The sequence below is a fragment of the Lonchura striata genome, chromosome 19, assembly GCF_050655825.1.
Source record: "Lonchura striata isolate lonStrDom1 chromosome 19, ASM5065582v1, whole genome shotgun sequence".
Classification (NCBI taxonomy): Eukaryota; Metazoa; Chordata; class Aves; order Passeriformes; family Estrildidae; genus Lonchura; species Lonchura striata.
In genome coordinates this window covers 6,852,828-6,871,205 of record NC_140721.1, presented here as the reverse complement: position 1 = coordinate 6,871,205, position 18,378 = coordinate 6,852,828, and the positions used below count along the sequence as shown (strand labels likewise).

At 42.7% G+C, this 18,378-nt stretch overlaps 1 protein-coding gene across 11 annotated transcripts in view; it reads left to right on the top strand.

Moving 5' to 3' along the window:
- Positions 1 to 18,378, top strand: part of CUX1 (cut like homeobox 1) — a 238,196-nt gene that overhangs the window by 89,927 nt on the left and 129,891 nt on the right. For all 11 annotated transcript variants that reach the window (XM_085557551.1, XM_085557549.1, XM_085557548.1 and 8 more), the window contains exon 3: positions 14,585 to 14,632. In XM_085557551.1, the coding sequence (XP_085413677.1) occupies positions 14,585 to 14,632 (48 nt within the window). The remainder of the gene's footprint in view (positions 1 to 14,584; positions 14,633 to 18,378) is intronic.

Below are 18,378 nucleotides of genomic sequence, written 5' to 3'. Positions count from 1 at the left end.
AGTTTATGTGTTCATATAGAACCAAAGCACGTGCTGCAATTGTCACTTCAAGATTAAAGTTTCTTGAAACCTATTTTTGATTTTAGGGGATGCCTCTGAGAGAGAGACTCAGTAACTTACTGGTGAGGGAATGAAAATTGGCAAAAAGAGTGTATTAGAAGCAAAAAGAGTGTGTTAGACTTGAAAACAAGGATGAGGTGTTTTTAATGTGTTGTGTATTCTTTAAAAAGTGGAAGCAGTATATATTGTACAACGTTTAGAAGATGACTGTGGACATTGGAAAATTAGTTTTATCCCTCCTTTTGTAAACATCATAAGGGCATAAAAACAACCCTAATTGCATTTTAATGAGCTGCAGTGTTAGTGCCCAACAGATGAAGAAATGAAGGACTGACATGCTAAATTGTGCCTGTGTTGTACAATTAGATGGACTGGAAAAACCAAAATCAGGGTTCGGCTGAGGGGATGGGTCTGTGATGACAGCCCTGTGCTTGTTCACTGTCACAATAAATGAGAGCCTGAGTTGCAGGAATTAGTGATGATGATGCCCCCACACTTGATTGATCAGGAGATTAAATACAAAGTGGTTTCTGCAGCTGCTTGCTCTTGTCACCATGGGTTTGTGTGATGTGGAAGGGGAACCTTGCACTGGGGTATTTATGGGGTGCTTGGGGCTGTCATTCTCAAACCTTTGGGAGTCAGAGCCAGGGGATATAGTCCAGAACAGCTCTGTGTATTTATTGTCATCCTTACATTAGAGCAAGACTTGGCTTAATAATGAAATCCTACAAGAGCAATATCTCCCTTGAAAACCATATGTCAATAGAGCTTTAAAATTGCTCAAATATGAAGAGGACGTTACACAAAATAGATGGATTCTGCCAGCCTAAGGAATAGGAATTGACATTTTTCAGAAAAGAAGTCATTGATAATTTATAGGTGGCTTTAAAAATTAAACTTTATATAGAAGCTGGCTTAAAAATGAAGTGTTGTCAATGTTCTGAGTGCATTGGGTACATTAAGCAGAAACATTCATGTCACTCAGTGGTATTTAAATGCTGCAGAAGTCAGGAGCAGCTGTGTCCTCTGAAAGTCTGGTCCTGTTCAATATTAAAGGCTCATGTGAGTCTGCTGCTTTCCAGATGATGTAGCTGTACTCCTAGGGAGTGTTTTGAAACGAGTAATTATTGATTTTTGTCCCTTACACTTCTGATTGAAACCTGGAAGTGAAGCGCATGACTTCTGGGGAGAAAGACAATTTTACATACAAAAATACCAGCTTGGCTTTGTGGTTTATAAGGTGTGAAAGCTTCATATTGATGCCCTCCTAGTTTTAGGAACAGAGTGACAGTCCTCTCTGAAAGCAGAGGCATCTGCTCTAAGTGCACTAGCACAGGGAAATTATTGGAAAGCTTCCTAGTGCTTTTGCAGAATCAGGATTTCCATTTTTTCCCCTTAAATACACTTTTTCTTAAACTGCTCCATCTAAAACGAAGTAGGGGTTAATACACATTTTGCTAAGTAAGAAAAACAACCAAAAAAAAAAAAAAAAGCCCCAGCCCAACACTGGAGGCTCAGCCCAGGAAGATGGGAATTCTGAGATAATATTCAATGTGCCCAAAGGGACAATGCTGTCTCTTGTTGTCACTGTCTATATTTAGCCACCGTGCTCATATGCAACTTAAAATACCTAGAATAGCAAGAAGAAATTTTTTTTCCCCTTCATTGAAGTGGCTCAGTGTAGGGTTGTTAATTTTGGCTTATCACAGCTGACACTTGAGAAAGGGGGGAGAAAATAGCGGCTTGAAGCTTTAACTCTCTCCACATGTGCCCCTCTGAGGAGCCCTCCTGACTCCTGCCAAACTTTCTGGGCTGCCTTAAATTATGTGCCCCCCCATTTAAGAGAAGTTCACAGGTCATTTAGTTGATTTAAAATCCATTGTTGTTTGTGCAGCTGATAAGGGGTGAAAAAGCTATTTGTTAACAGACCCGGGTTGAGAAAAAAATGTTAATAATTCCAGCTTCCTACTGGCATCAACTGGAATTCTTCTGATCAGTTAATGTAAACAGTGTGATTTATACTTTAATACTCCAGCTTACATGAAAATAAGCAATAATTTTCACACTTTCAGGAGTGTTTCATGCTGTTGCAAACTAAGTTTTTGAAAAGATAATGAAGTATTTCTGTATGACAATCTGGCAAATGTTTATGTTTTAGAGACATATTACACACTTCAGTGTGCTGGTTTTCAATGCGCAATGCTCCCAAGCATCAGTTTAAAAAATTGGGCAGAAAAATGAGAGAGAGCAAAGTCCTTGAGGAAATACTGAACAAGTTGTTTATGGGGGAATGACCTTGGCTGGTTTGGATCCCACTAATGGCCTGTTTATCCCAGAAGTGAACTCCTGGTCAAAAGGAAGGTGCTGGGCAGCCCTGGTGGGGGATAGGGAGCAGCAGGGTTGTGCTGAGTGGCCAGCAAGCCTGAGGAATCCCTGCTCAGCCCTGGAGCTCATCCAGCAGGTCAGCAGGAAGAACCTTCCTAAAAATTCAGATTCTAGGTCAGAGAATCACAGAATAATGAGGTTGGAAGAGACCTCGAAGATCATCAAGTCCAACCCATGCCCTAACACTTCAACCAGACTATAGCACCATGTCCAGTCTTTTTTTAAACACATCCAGAGATGGTGATTCTACCACCTCCCTGGGAAGACAATTCCAGTGCTTTATTATTCTTTCAGTGAAAATTTTTCCCTAATATCCAAGCTGTACCTTCCCTGAGACTGTGTCCTCTTGTTCTGTCAGTGCTGCCCAGTGGAAGAGACTGACCCCACCTGTCTGCAACCTCCCTTCAGGGAGTTGTACAGAGCAATAAGGTCACCTCTGAGCCTCCTCTTCTCCAGGGTCTTCTCTAGGTCTGAAATGGCTGGAAAAAATCAGATGGCAGTGCAGGGAGCTGGTCTGTGGAGGCACACTCACAGCTGGAGCTTGACCCAGCAGGAGTTTTTGTGGTGCTTTCCCTACATCTGCCCTAAGGAAAAACCACTGGTGGAATGCAGCTGAGTGATACCTGCTCTCTCCCAGAGGTGCTAACAGTTGTTTATGCTTCCACTATCTGATGATGGCACCGAAATGTTTCCTTGTTCCTATACAAACTTCAGGAGCAGCGTCAAAAATAATCTTGTCTGTTTTGATGGATCACTGGCACGGGTGAATATCTCAGTCCTCAGGTCATATGGACCATCAAATGCTGCAAAAGCCATTCCAAAATCAATTAAAAAAATGAGCAATTACATATTTTTATAAGTGGATAATCAGGATCCAATAAATAGAAGTTATAAAATCAGATAAGTTGCCTGATTAATCAATACAATTCAGAGATTCTATGATGTCACTTGCCCAATTTTACCTTTTTTGCCCCCCTCGTGGTGGCCCCTCAGTGTCTGTCGTGACCTGGCTAGGAGGGAGCTCTGTGGTTCAGAAATGTCAGCATCTATAAGGCCGTAGTCAGGTGGGAAAACCCGATATGCTTTGGGTCTTAGAGTGCTTATTCAAACACTGCATTTCCAGACACGGCGTGCCTTTAGGAATTTAAAATAACTTGTTTGAACTGCACGGTGTTAATAAGCAGTTGGGTAAGATACAATCTCCTCTGAACAGTAGCTTTTTCTTTCACTATTTTATCTGCATTTCCTAAGAGTGTTTCACCAGACGGAGCATGACCGTGCTTATATTTTGTGCTGGCAGCTCTCAGCCCTCTGTGCCTCTGCCCCACTGTTCAGAGCAAACTTCATCATCTGCTGAGGTTTCACCAGGGCCATTATTTGTAGAAATACAAATCTCTTGCCCAGGAAGAGGCTAGCTTTGGATATTTGCTTTAAATGTCACTTAAAAGTGAGCCCTGTAGTGGTTTTTGCATCCAAAACTCAGTGTTGGCTTCCAGGCTTTCAAGTTTGCTGTTTCACTCCTGGCTTTGAGGAGCTCCTCCTGCCTTGAGCCCTCAGTGGCCCTGGATGTCCATTTTGAGGCGTGTTAGGAATATTTAGCTTAAAGAAGGTGCTTGAACTCGGTGTACCCTTTGCTTTGGATGCAGCTAAAAGCCTTTGGTATCGTATCACATGCTGGCTTTGATGTGTACACTTAAGCATCTTGTAAAAATGATCAAATGTATAAAAGATGGTAATAGGAAGAAGTTTATTGAGTATTTCTCTGGATAAAGGGTGTTGCAGGCATTTCTGAAATTCCTCTGTAAGTCCCTCTGTACATCAGTCGTGCAGTTTTGACCTTTTTTTTTTTTTTTTAAGCGTGGATTTTGCCTCTATTGCCAGTTTGTGCTTGACTTCTCATGGCACTTGGTGTTACTTGGTATTTCAGGTAATAAGTGATGGAAAACATCTGCTGTTTGGTGAGGTGCACCTTCAGTGACAACAGGATAGTGTGAATGAGAACATGAGCTCCACAGCATCAGTCTGGGTCACTCCTCACAGAAATGTATTGCTGAGAGGCAAGAGGCACTGACAAAAGTGAATTTTTACTTAAGTGTATCTTAATTCCAGTTTTTTTACTGCCTTGAAATGAGTGGGGAAATGCTTTTGAGAAAAGTAGTTATCAGTTTATGTCTAATTTAGCAGTGCTACAGCTGAGGGACGTTTGCTACAAAGCCAGGAATAAGGTAAAAAGTTTGAAGCCTAGGTTAAAATGATGGCAGATAACTTGATCTGTAGTTGCCATATATAGTCATGCAAGAAAAAGTCTGTAGGAATCCTCCAGACGTTTATGGACTTCTCTGATTCATCTGTCGGAGCCAAACAGCTCCAGCCAAGAGATAGGGAATTCGTTAAACTGCATTAAGTTCCTAAATTGCTGTAGCCCAAAGGAGCAATTCTTCCTTTTATAGGGGGAAGAGTAGGAGGGAGTAGGCAGGGAGGATGGTACATTATGAAGTCTCTTCTTTTGGTAAGAGTTTCAAGAGATGAGTAACATTCTAGAGCTCTTAAAAAAAAACCAAAAACAAAACAAAACACAAACCACAGACAAAAAACTTGAATTAATTTCCGTTGCTCTCATCAAAAGCTGGCTGTCTAAATTTAGCCATTTCCTATAGACGCTCAGCTTATGCTGGCAACAGTCAAACTGTTTGTCCTCAAGTGCAATTTGTCACCTCCCCCTTCTAAGTTGGTAGAAGATAAGCCTGTATTAATTCTGCTGATTTATTATTATACAAGTGTGGCTCATTTTAATCTGCCATCGAGCTGATTGTGCTTCAGCAGGAGCCGCTCGCTCCAGCTCCCCGTGTCTCCCTTCCTCAGCTTCCATCCTGTGGGCTCCTTTTCCTGCTCTTTTTATCTCCTTTCTCTCCCCACCCCCTCAGAACACTGGAACAGTTCACAGTTCAACACATGAATTTGGGAATTAATCCCAGCTGAGAGTATATATTACAGTTGTGAGGGGATGCTGCTGCTCAAAAGCGCTTTATGTGGCTTTTTTATTTCTGAGGTTCAACTAACAAACAGTAAATGTATTGAATAAGCCTGTAGTGAGCTCTTGCTTTCTTTCATCTGGGTGATTCATTTCTATCTACTGTGTGCTCCCAAAGCATGTGCATTATGGGCCTGAGCCTGTTTCCATAGGAATTTTGCCAGGAAGTGTAAAGGCAGCAAAAGTTTGTTTTCTCCGAATTGCTTCACTCACTGAAGCAACATGAAAAGCTCTGTGCTGTGTTTTTTTATTTAGGTCAGCAGGATGACAGTTAGATTAATTTTGAGGTGTTTTTACCAGGTATGCTAAATTAGATGTAGTAAAACCTTTGGGTCTGTATCCTGATGTTTTTGAGGTTGTCAATTTTTTTTTTCCTCCTTTGAATTTCTCATCTTTGTTGGAATCTGAAGTTGTGATATCAGCTGCATCCAAAGGGAGAGGCCTGAACCCACAGCCAGTGACTCCCTGCATGGAAGAAGTCACAAAGAACATAAAGACAGCAGAGATGATGGTCATGAGAGTTGTAGCAAATATAGGACATGTATTTGCAGGGCAGCAGGCTTTTTACTCAAGTCCTCATGAAACAACTTGTTTCCTGTAGGAGCAACTGGCTTTTGAATAAAACTGGATGGTCAGAATCAAGATTAAGAAGAAAATCTTATAAAAAGATTACTAGGGGATTGCGTAGTATTGGATTTTTTTGCATTGAAATCAAAGCAAAAGGCTGAGTGTAATGATAGAAATCAGTAAATACACCTGTGTTCTTACAGGCAGGTATGTCAGAGTGTGATTAATGCACGGGCTGCTCACAGCTACATTTGTAATCTCTGTGCAAAAGATAAGTAAGGAAAACAATTTTGCAATACCTGATGTCCCAGCAGTGCCTCCCCTCCTCACATCCTGTAAGGATCCCTGAGGATGAAGCCTGGCTCCTCATTATTATATTTAACACAGAATTATTCTTCTTGGAAACTTGACTTCAAAGCAAGATCCTTTGCATTCTGGAAATCAATAACAGGTTTTAAAACATGAATCTCCCTTTTCCTAAATGAAGCAGTACATTGGGATTCATGATTTCTGAATGGTTCTACCCATCCTTCCCTTGAGACTGAGGAGAAATCCCAGTCCCACGAGCCCAGTGCTGCCAGACAGCTCCAGCTCCTGGTCCAGCATCCCAGAAGGCTGAAGCAGGGTGCACTCTGGTTCCAGCCCTGCTTATGGGGAGGGGAATATGGAAAATTACAGCTGCAATTATGGTTTCACATTAAATATTCTTCTGTCTAAATCTACCATGTGAAGCATTAGGCTGTGTTTGAACTGGTGTTGTTAATTGGACCACAGCACTTAGGTGCCTCTTATGCAGTCATGGCCCCTGTCATTAGCCTCTCATTAGACACGTTAATTTTTTAGGGCTCATAATAATTACCTTTTTTTCTGAAGTTCCCCATTTTACACTGAAGAGAAACCCCTGATCTGCAGGCTGTAATTCTGGATAACCAGGGGAGCATTAGGAATACTTTCTCTATACACTTTCAGAGTGGGAAATACAGACACTTTCAGAGTGGGAAATACAGTAGATGGAGGATGAAATTCTGCAGGATGTGATCTGGGAGGAGTGTTCAGGATCTTTTTCACTGGAAAATACAAATCACAGGGGCAGAGAACTTGTGGAACAATTTATGGAGTGGCAGAGCAGTCCTGGTTAGAATTTGACAAAGTAGGTGAGGCTGGTTTTTGGGGATGTAAAACTATATTGGGATACACAACTAAGCAGTCAGTTTGTTTCCCATTTTTTTTGGACAGCTGGGCTCATCTGATAACATCTGCAGGTACTTAATAAAGCTCTAATTATCTTTGCTCTGTGTAGGGATCCTGGCCTAAGCTAGGAATGGCAGTTCCTGGATTTCACTGCCATGTGGTTGTTCTGCTGGCAAGAACAGTGCACCTCAGAGGTTCTGAAATATTTATTTAGTGTACCAGATGGGTTTTCATTGCATAAATAAGGAGTCCTGCTGACCTGGGATGATGCAGACATGGTTTTCCCATGACAAAGGTCTGTCATGGCATGTTTAGTGTCACCTCAAGCCTTCAGCATTGGGTTTAGCAAGAGAGCAGGAGGGACAATCTCCATGGAGCCACTATCCAGTGGGAAGCTCTCTAAGTTAATGTTTGTTAAAAGTGGTGCTTGATTTTCTGTGTGTATTGGTGAACTGTTACACAACTCATCCTTTCCTTTCTTTCCCTTCTGGAATGTTAGTGACCAGGCTTTCATTTCATTAGAATTACCTCCTTCCAAAGCTCCACCTGAATCATTTTTGTTTGAACTTTTTTTGGGGGGGTTTTTTTTGGGGGGTTTTTTGGGTTTGGTTTTTTTTGTTTGTTTGTTTGTTTCCTTGCAACTCTACTTTTTTAAGTTCTGCATAATTGATGTTCAATGTCTTTCCTAGCCACTGTTAACTCACTGGTTTATAAATGACACCAGAGTTGTCACAGGATGCTGAAAAGTTTAGTTCATCATGTTAATTTGTAAAGTTAGTTAAAAAAAATCCTGTTTCTATTCTGCACAGTGTATGTGTGTATATATACACACACTTCCATACATGTATATGGTGCAAGAGTTCCTCTCTGGCAGGGTGGCTTTTTAAACAGTTGTGAAGGTCCCCAGGCTGTTTGGATGTGGCTTCACAGGCCCAGAGTAAACCTGGGAGCTTTTTGTTTATTTGAACTTGGAAGAAACCCTAAGAGGATTCCATTAAGACTCGGGCAAATTCCATTGAAAGCAAAGTCCCAGCACAGTGAGGAGGCTCCTTCCCAGATGCTCCATTTTCCCCAGCTTGGCACTGCAAGGGGCCACAGGACCAGCCCTAAAATTCTCCCTCTGGACCCCTTTCCCCATGGCTGAGCAGGACCCACCAGGCAATTTCCACAAAGAAACTCCTGGAACTTGTCCGTGGTGTCTGCTGCCCCTTCCTTTGGGATTGTCATGCGGCTGCAAGTCTTGCAAAATTATCTGAAGTGGTCAAACAGCAAAAATTGTGTCTCTTTTCAAGGAACCTCTGTCAGTGTTCATTCTGCAGGCCCTGCTTTGTAACCTCTCTCCCCTGAATTACAGTGCCCAGGGTTTTGCTCAATGTTCCGCTCAAAGCTGAAGTCTGCGCTCACTAAATCAGCCCTTCACAAATGGAATGTTTTTTCACTTCTTGCTGGGTGGGTCCATACACTGAAAAATAGGTCAAGAACAGTAATCTAAATCTACTGCTAATAAATAATTAAAGCTAATGGAATTTGCACAAGATCTGTGAGCTTGAAATATTTCCGAAAGTACTGTGGTGTACGTTTTGCTGCTGTAAATCAAGATTTTTTATTTATCATTGTGCTAGGTTGAAACATATCTATAAATGTGACTTAAAAAGGGTGTTTTTTTGTACAGAGAAAACACTGGCATGTTAGTGTATTGAAATAACTAAAAATATCACAGAGATTGATATGATTGTGATTCATTCTTTAATGATTGGATTTCAAGTAAATACTTCAGCAGCCTTAAGCAATAAGAGGTTTTATATCTCATTAAATCACAGTGTAAATTGAGCAACAAATTGTTTACTCATATGATTTACTTTGCCTTATATTTTAGGAATTAAGTAAGTCATCTAAGCTACTCTATAATAATACCTGTTTGAACAACTAGCTGGGATTTCAGTTTCATCTCTTTTAGATTAAAGCAAAGTGGAACTTGCTGGAACTAATGAAATATAAAGATTTAAATGTTTCCTTTAGTACACCCTCAATCACATGTGCCCAGGATTTCTGGTGGAAAAAAAAAATGGGAATACTCTGGATTTTTTCATAATACAAAGAAATAATATTTAAACTTTGTGCACTGGTAGGTGTCTCAGTGATCCCGACCCCTTCACCCATTTCCCCATAGCAGGGCGAAGCATCTGTGCTTGCTGCCTCTCTCTAATTAACCAGCAGAACTGCTTACTCCTAATTATAGCTAACTTGCTGATTTGTGTGTTTCACGGTGACAAGTTGTGTCCTTGAAGTACACAATAATCAAACACACCTCAGAAGTTGATGCCAGCGTTCTTCCCAAATCCTCCGTGCTTGGCTGCCTCTCACCTCTCCCCCTTTCAGCTGTATTTATGGGAAGCTCAGCAACATTCTGGAGATAATAGTGGGGTGGATGGAGTGTGCAGAGCCCTGGCTGTGAGGGCACATGGAAAAACATCCTCCCAGTCCCTAGGAACAGCCATCCCCCCTCCCAGCATGCTGGAGACAGGCAGAAACCTGGCACACAGTTTTTGAAAGGAGAGCTCCCCCTCCGCTGTGCTGTTTCTTGTCATGGAATGATTTGGGGTGGAAGGGACCTCAAATCTCATCTCATTCCACCCCCTGCCATGGGTGGGGACACCTTCCACTAGCCCAGGTTTCTCCAACCTGGCCTTGAACGTGTGCAGGTGCAGGGATGGGAAGTGTTAGGTGTTGATGGAATTACAAAGATCCCCCTGCACAGCCAGTGCACCCTGGGGGTTGTCTGGAAGTTGTTCTCTATTGGGTTTTTTCTTTATTTTTGTAAGTTCTTACAAGAAAGAATCTGGAGTCAGGCTGTGCAGCCCCTGCCATTTCAGAGCCCAGGGCAGTTCAGTGCCTTGTTCCAGGTGGGCAGACAGGGAAGGGGACACAGAGGGGACATGTCCCATGATGAGGCTGCTCCAGAATGGGCTGTGACAGCTGAACTGGTGATGTCGTGCTGCTTCTCATTAGGATTCCTGTGCCAGACACAGGGGCATTCCCCAGCAGACCAAATACACAACAATTGGTGGGCAGTGTGGCAGGAGGTCCACGCTGGAATGTTCTCCCAGGGTTTTGGGTTGGGCTGTTTCACAGGAGCGCAGTGCTTGTGCAGGTGATAAAGGTGGGTAGGTCAAGCTTAGCTTTGCTGGGCCACTTTATCAAACTGGGGTCGGAGGGCTCTTGTTGTGACATTTAGAGATAAGCATTTGGGAGGTAAATGAGATGGAGCAGCCTGTGAGGAGATCAGAAGGTGCTTGAGTAGCTTCAGACCTCAAGTAAATTACAAATACAGCGTTGGTAGCCTAGCCATTGCTGTGTCCTTTGTACACAGGGTATTAAGATCTAGATAAATAATGTAGTTTAGTTGTCAGAAAGATGCATTTGTTGCCTAGGATTTTAACACAGATTTATTCTTGGTTTATTTTTCGTGGAGTTATTTTTAATGCGAATGGAAAGGGAGTTAAAAATTATGTGGATTCAGATTTCATTGTTTAGCTACTTGATCAAAATATAAACTCATTGTTCTTACTCTTGTAAAGAGGAAATGCTATATTAGCTTTCAGCCATCAGATTTGATTCAGATAATGATACAGCATCCTCATTCAGGGTCTCTTCATCAGATACTGAATTTGTCTGTGATAGAGCTCTTTTCAGAAAACTGCTCTACCCCTGATAAATCATCCAGAGAGAACAAATACATGGATTTAGATGGCACAGAAAAATAGGCTAATAATGGGATTGTATTCCTATACTCAAATATTTCAGTGTGTTTGTGTTGATAAATTACAATTTGTTTTCATGTTCAGTTGCATGGAGCCTTTTCAGCTGTTCTGCTTGGCCACAGTGTTTCGGTAGCTTTGTGAGGGTTGGAGCCTGGATGCTTTTCCTGTTTTGATCACAGCCCAGGCAGTAAAGGCCACCACACTTTAAACAGATAATAAATCACCCCGTGTCCTTGCTAACCAACACTGCAGATTCCCCCGGGTCTGAACTGAGCGTCCTTCTTCCTGTTCAATTTTGTGTAAAGAAGGTAAAATTCTGTTTGAAGTTCAGTGTAATATTTTGAGACAAAGTCTGATGAGAAATTTTTCCAAACTGCCAAAAATAAATCTCCCCAGCAGAGCTGTGACTCGAGGCATATGTATTCTTGACTTCTGTCTGTTTATTTTTATTTCCCTTTGGTTGTGAGCTGTCTCAAGTTTTGATGTTGTTTCACTGAGGAAGGAATTATAAAAGTACCCTATAAACTCTTTCCTATAAACTCTTTCCAAGGGCAAGCCAGGAAAAGAGGGGAGAAAAGAAAAACTGGTGTGAAAAATACCTTTTGCTGTGGTGTGTGCCATTTATCCACTCACCTGCATGGAGCCTTTGGCTGAGTTTAAAACACTGGATCACATTCCTGCAGTTCCCTTTCCTGCCCTGTTTGTTCTGGGAAGGGAATGGCACTGGGATGCTCTATCTCAAGTGTTCAGCTGCAACAGATTTCAAGTTATTGGGAAGATTTCAAGTTGTCAAAGCATTTACCCCATTCAGGTGTGTGCTCTGATGTGTCCTGGGATTGCCCCAGGTGGATTGCAGTGGGATAAACCATTGCTTGCCAGTGGAGCTGGATCACCCTGAGCTGCCTTTCCTCTACCAGGAAATATTTTAAAAGCAGTTTTACCCCCACCACAAGCTGCTGTCTGAATCAAGCACAAGTTTTCCCATGATGGCATGAATTTTGCTTGGTAACGTTCTGATTGTTGGGATTAGTGTTTAGAATCCTGAATTTGCTAAATGAATGCACTTGAAAGGTTTTCTCCCTTTTTGTTCCTGTTTTCATGGCTCTGGGATCCTCCTTCTATTCCTCTCACCCTGCTCCTCTCCCTCTCTGCTGTTACAAACAGCCAACAACATCCCTCATTATTCAAGATGAAAATGAAGGTGAAGTCCTGACATAGTTTATATCCTGAAATAAAAAGTGCTGCAAATCCTGTCTTTCAGAAGTCAGGATGTGCCAGAGGAGGCAGTTAAATAGCAGGATCTTGGCTAGAGCTTGCCATGGGCACAGGAGCAAGGATGACATTCTCCTGCTTCTGGATCTGGGATTACATCTCCTGCATTTCTGTCTTCACTTCTGACATCACTTTTCTGGCTGGTGCCAAACAAGTCAGTAAATTCAGAGGCAATATCAGGGATAAAAGCCCTAAACCCAGTGATTTTCAACCAGCTGAGATTTTTATTTCAAGAAAAGTTGCTTTGCTTGGATGATATAATTTCTCCTGATGTTACAAAGGGTGCCGGTATCCAGGCTATAAATCTAATTCTGTTTGTAATTTCACTGGGCACTAAAACTGCCTCTGCCAGATTTTGGCCTTGAATGTGGGTATTTATTTTGCCATCAGTGATTATTGTTACTTTCTTCAATGTCAGCATCATCAGGTGACAAAGAAAACATGTCCTAAAACGTGCACAGCCCTCAGGTCTCCCTGAGAAGGCAGGGAGAGGGGAAAAGCTGCTCAACCTGCCAGTTTGCTTTGCTAGAAGTGTAATTTGTAGATGTTTGTGATCTATAAGGACAGTGTTCAACCTTTTTGTGTCCCAAAACAGGCAGCAGGATATATCAGGAAACACTTGGGTGACTTGGCTTGGCCTAAGAGCAGAAGCACAGTTTGGTTCAGTCCAAAGAGGCAGCTCAGAAAGCTGCAATATTATCCTTTACTTGATGGGGATTAAGCTGTATTTTAGTGCAATAACCATGTCAGAAGTGAAATTTGACTGATCATTTGTCTTTCATAGCTTCATTTGCCTTGGGCTCCCCAAGCCATTTCTCAGGGAGTGGGACAACTCCTGATACTCCAACTCTCTGCATGACTTGTCATTTAAATGACAAAAATCACTTCTCTCAAAAGCCTACTTTTCCTTCAGGAAAATCAGATTAAACCCAGGGCTGAGAGTGTTTTGGTGAGTGGTTTAACATCCAATATGTTGCATGACTGTAGATGTGTAAGTAAATGTGTCGGAAAAGAGAATTTCCCAACTTTTTAAGGTCATCTTCTTTTCCGAAAAGCTTGAGGCCTCAATGGGCCCTTTTCTATATGGAGAAAATGCTTCAAATATGTCTCTGTGACCCCCTGCATGAGGTTCAGGCAGCTCAGGGACTGTGGCCTGTGTCTAGGTTGGAAGATTTCATGGTGACTGTTGCAGTTGTGGACAGTATTCCCAGGACTCAGCATTGGAGGGGCTGTCCAGAATCTGACCAAATCTCACCTGGAATTAAAAATGGGTCTGTAGCACTCATTCAGCACTAGTTCTGCTCAGCTGAGCCTTGAAAAATCTCCAACAATGGGAAATCCACCCTTTCTCTGCAGCAGCATCAGTGCTGCCCTCTCAGGTGATGCAGCTTCAGGTTATTAGTTTAATCTTCCTCCAGATTTATTTCCAGGTGTAAGTGCACTATGAAGTGGCTGCTTGTGCCTTGTCAGTGGCAAAAGCAGGAATGCAGCATCTTGGTTGTGCATGACTAATAGTGTCCTCTGCAAAGTTACTGAATTTTATTCTTCAGACACACACACAATAAGAATTATTGAACTTGTAAGTGAATTAGACCCAAACCAGCTTCAAGGTGAAGCCATAGAAAATTTTATGTACAACAAATATACCTTTTTTTGTCCTAAATTATCACAGTTGCTAAGTAAAAATATGCTATAAACCTTTAGAGTGATTTTGTGGGCAGTATTTTAATGAATTTTGTAGCACTGAGCGTGTTGTAATTTGGCAAAAGAAATTTTGAGTTATACAGAAACCAGCAAATAATACTTGTCACCTTCAATGAGCTCCAGTTCTCTGATGTCTAAAGCCAGAGCACTCCTGAGAAAATAATAAATAAACCAGAGATGTTTCAAAATGGCAACACTTCTAGTTGAAATGATGATCCAGAATAATCTTCCTTTAAGCCTGGCTTCCATTTGGGGAACTTTCCTTGGCATAAATTCAGAGGTGTAGCTGTTGTGGAGGTAGATAGAGACATTTACTGCTAATCTCATCAATGTTTCAGCTGAATTAGGAGACTGAAGGCATTCAGTGCTTACCCAGCCCCACCACAGCTTGGATAATTTATACCTTTTGCAGCACATGCAGGTGTATGTGAAACTGGAAATTCAGACCTGCTCAAAGTGAACTCCAGGCAGAATTCTGTTTTAATCAAATCTCCCACCAGATGCGATCAGAATTTAAGTAACACTTGCAAACTGAAAATAACATCAGGAAGAACATGATGATGACCTGTCCTTCCCAGAGTTTCTGATGGCATATCCTGCTTCTGTCTTCCAGGACCTGCGCAAACAGGTAGCTCCGTTACTGAAGAGTTTCCAGGGAGAGGTAAGAGCTGCTTCTGCTTCTCATGGTGTTTTCAGTGCTGCTTCACGTGAGCCTGGTGTGCTGGCAGGGTGTGTGTGGCCACAGAGCCCTCAAGGCTCAGCCCTTTGCATTTTCTGTGTGCAGGGAATGTCAGCACCTGAAGATGGAGAGAGATTTTACAGGAGCACAAAGTGACAGGACAAGGGGAATGGCTTCAAACTTACAGAGAGTAGGTTTAGATGGTAATACTGGGGAGAAATTCTTTCCTGTAAGGATGGGGAGGCCCTGGCACAGGTAGTCCAGACAAGCTGTGGCTGCCTCATCCATGGGGGTGTTTAAAACCAGGTTGGATGGGACTCTCTGCAATCTGGGCTAGAGGAAAGATAGAGGTCCCTTCCCGTGGCAGTGGTGTGGAACAAGATGATCCTTAAGGTCCCTTCCAACCCAGGTCAGTCTGTGATTCTGTGATTCAGGGATTGTGCTGGACAATCTAAACTGGTCACATCTCTTTGCTCTGCATCCCTGAGCCTCCCTGAGCATCCTGTCACCGTGGCAGGGACCCAGGTGGCCCATCCAGCTCACTGGGTCTCACTGACCCTACAGGTTGAGCTGTTAATGAATGCAGTGTAGTGCCCTCATAAAACATGAGAATACTGCAAATTGTTCTCCCTGCAAAGCTTTTCAGCTGTAAAACATTGTATTCCAGAGGGCTGATGGAAAACCCTGGGATTGTTGGAGGGGCTGCAGAAGGTTCCAGCCCCGCTGCTGGCTCCAACTTGGGCTTCTCTTCACAGCACTCACCAAGAACACACGGCAGAGTGCTCAGGAGTTTAAAAGCCAACTGCTGTTATTCTGAAGGGTTTCTGCAGGCAAAGGCAGCTGGGCCAATTAGAGAGTTTTCCATTTTTGCTGTGGCCAGATGGGAGCCGTGGTTCTGCTGCTCAGAAAGCGTCAGAGAGGGAGGGTGGAAATTACATTTGTCCTCGTAAAGCTCCATGCCTGTGTGGGGTGCTGGATGGAGGCTTGAGCTCACACTGATATACATTACACAGCTCTGCCCCTCAAGAATCGTGTTCCAGCACTTCCTCAGCCCATGAGTTGTTCGCTGACTTCAGATTGTGGCACTTCCATCAGCACAGGGAAGTTCAGGAGCATGTTTGCAGGACAGGGATCTGAGTGCACAACTCCCCTTAGTGAGGCTTGCAATTCTACATCCTGCTAAATCTGTGTCCCAGCTAGGCAATAATCCCTCATTTCAAAGCAGCGTGGTACTTTTTGTTTTACGGCCTGGTTTCCCAAGTATTGCTAGAAATAAATAAATAAACAGGATAACTTTGTCCTTGATATATCCAACAGACATTTGTGAGAACAAAGAATGACTTGCGTGAGTCCGTTTGCCAATGGAAATTTACACTTTAAAATTGCTCCGAGTGCATTGCAGTGCTCTTAGAACCTTTTCACTTCAGTTTCAAGCTTGCAATGCACTGACTGAAAAGTGCATGTGTGCTTTCAGCACTGTTCTTTAATGAAAGGAATGTCTGAGGATCAAGTAAAAAGCATAAATTTAAATTTGGCTACAATGAAGGACCTTCTGCCATAAGATCTTCCCTGGTGGAGACAGCTCCCTGTTACCTTGGCATGGTTCATACACACTCCTCTCTATAGTTTTTCTTCACTGATATAAAAGTGAAGTTTATTTTGGTACAAATTCAACCTCACCAGAGTAAAATTTGGGGTTGTAATCCCCTGTTACGTAAATGAAGCACAAATACATTAAAAGATTGTGCTGCTGAATCTCTGAGCTGGTGATTCCAGTCTCCCTAATCGAGACAGGGTTTCAGAAACCTAAAAAACCTGAACTAATCATGATTGACTACATAAATGCACCACATTAAACTGTGAATTATGGTATTTGATTATAGATGTAATTACTGTATCTTGTTTTGGAGACAAATCAAAATACCGAGGATATGAGCCTGTTCTGTTGAGTTATATTTGATTGTTCAGGATATAGATCTGGTTTCTGGTTGTTGTTAAGGCTGACTTTCTAAAACATCAGGAGATAACTGCTCTGGGTATCTCAAAAACAAGTTTTGTTGAGCAGATATGCTTCTCTCCATTTCAAAGCCACAGGAGATGCCTCAATTCCTGTCCCTTGAGAGGCTCAGGGAGCAACACTGCTGGGAGCAGGCACTCAAACCTCTGCAGCCCCTGGGATTGCCTGGCAATAAATGATTACCTCTCAGGTGATATTTAATGTCCTGGGAGGAGCTGGCAGAAGGACCTTTTGGTCACACAGTACCTGTGGGATGGGATGTGAGCAGGGAGAAGGAACAGGGCAAGAGGTTCCCCTATTTTACTACACAGACATCAGTTTTCAGCCCCACATTTGTTCCTGGAAGTGTTCAAGGCCAGGTTGGATGGGGCTCAGAGTAACCTGTTCTGGTGGAAGGTGCACATGGCAAGGGAGCTGGAACAGGATGGGCTTTAAGGTCCCTTCCAACCCAAACCTTTCAGTGATTCTATGACTTCAGGTTTTTTAAAAAGGTCAACAGCAGTGAATAAATAAAACAGAGGTAAGTGGAGAAGTGGTGATAGTAAATGTTTTTTAGGGTCCCTTCTGCTGGAGAGTGTCCTGGAGCAGGAGAGGGGAATGCTGTAGGAGCAGCCTCCATAGGTGTTGTGGGTGGGAATATGGAACTTTGGGGCACCACCAGCTGCTCACTCAGAACTGAGCAAAAATCTTCTTGCCTGATGCAACTTCTCCACTTCCCTGTGGGAGAGTTTCCACCACGTTTTTGCCTCTGACTCCTGTCTCCATCCCCTGCTGCTGCTGCTGCCTCATCCTTTGCTTCAGCTCTGTTCTTAGACAGAGTTAGGTGCTTTGGGCATGGAATAATAAACCAGACTCCACATCAGAAAGGAAATGGGCTTTTGCCAATCCCATGTGGGCTGAACTGTCCACAGGGCTCTGGGCTCCAGGGAGGTCAGAGGATGGAGGCAGCTCCCTGATGAGCCCAGGTATTTATCAGCTTTACATGGATATTGCTGTGCTCCTGCTCCCCACCCCCTGCCTTTCCTCAGCACTGCTTCTGGTGTGAGTCCATGTTCAGCACAAAGTTGGGGTTTTTTCCTCTCTTTTTGCTGGCTTCGTTTCCCACCAGGTGGGTTCAGAGCAGCAGCTCAGTGCAGGGGAGAGGCCAGGAGAGCAGGAGCAGCACAAATGTGCCAGCTCAGGTTGACTTAAACTGTCCTTGAACTGTGCCTGGGTGAGCCTGACGTGACTTGGAGAGAGGGGAAGTTTAGCTCAGGTATTTATGTCCCCTCCCAAACACGATTTATGGGAGCTGCTGGTAGACCTGGGGCCAGTTGGCTTTTTTAAACAAACCCACAGGTCACTGTAGCCAATTTTTCTCTTCAGTTTAAGCATGGAATGTTGCTACTTCCCCCAGTATTTTCCCTTTATATCATATGAATTTATAAATACCGGACAAAGCAGAACATTCTGTATTCCTTAGTTATTTATCTCGTTCATTCAGATAACAACTGTTCCAGTTATCAAATATTCAGTTTCCATTAGTACTTGGAAATAACTTTTTTTGTATAGATCTCAGTGCATTAAGTAACTGGATTTTTTATGATAAGAGTTAAAGTAAAAAGCACTACGAAATGGAATTTAACATACTACAAATTTTCAAATGCATTCCTAGTTCAGCATGAGCCCCTATTAATTCATCACTGGAGAATAGTTTTATTATAGTACTTTT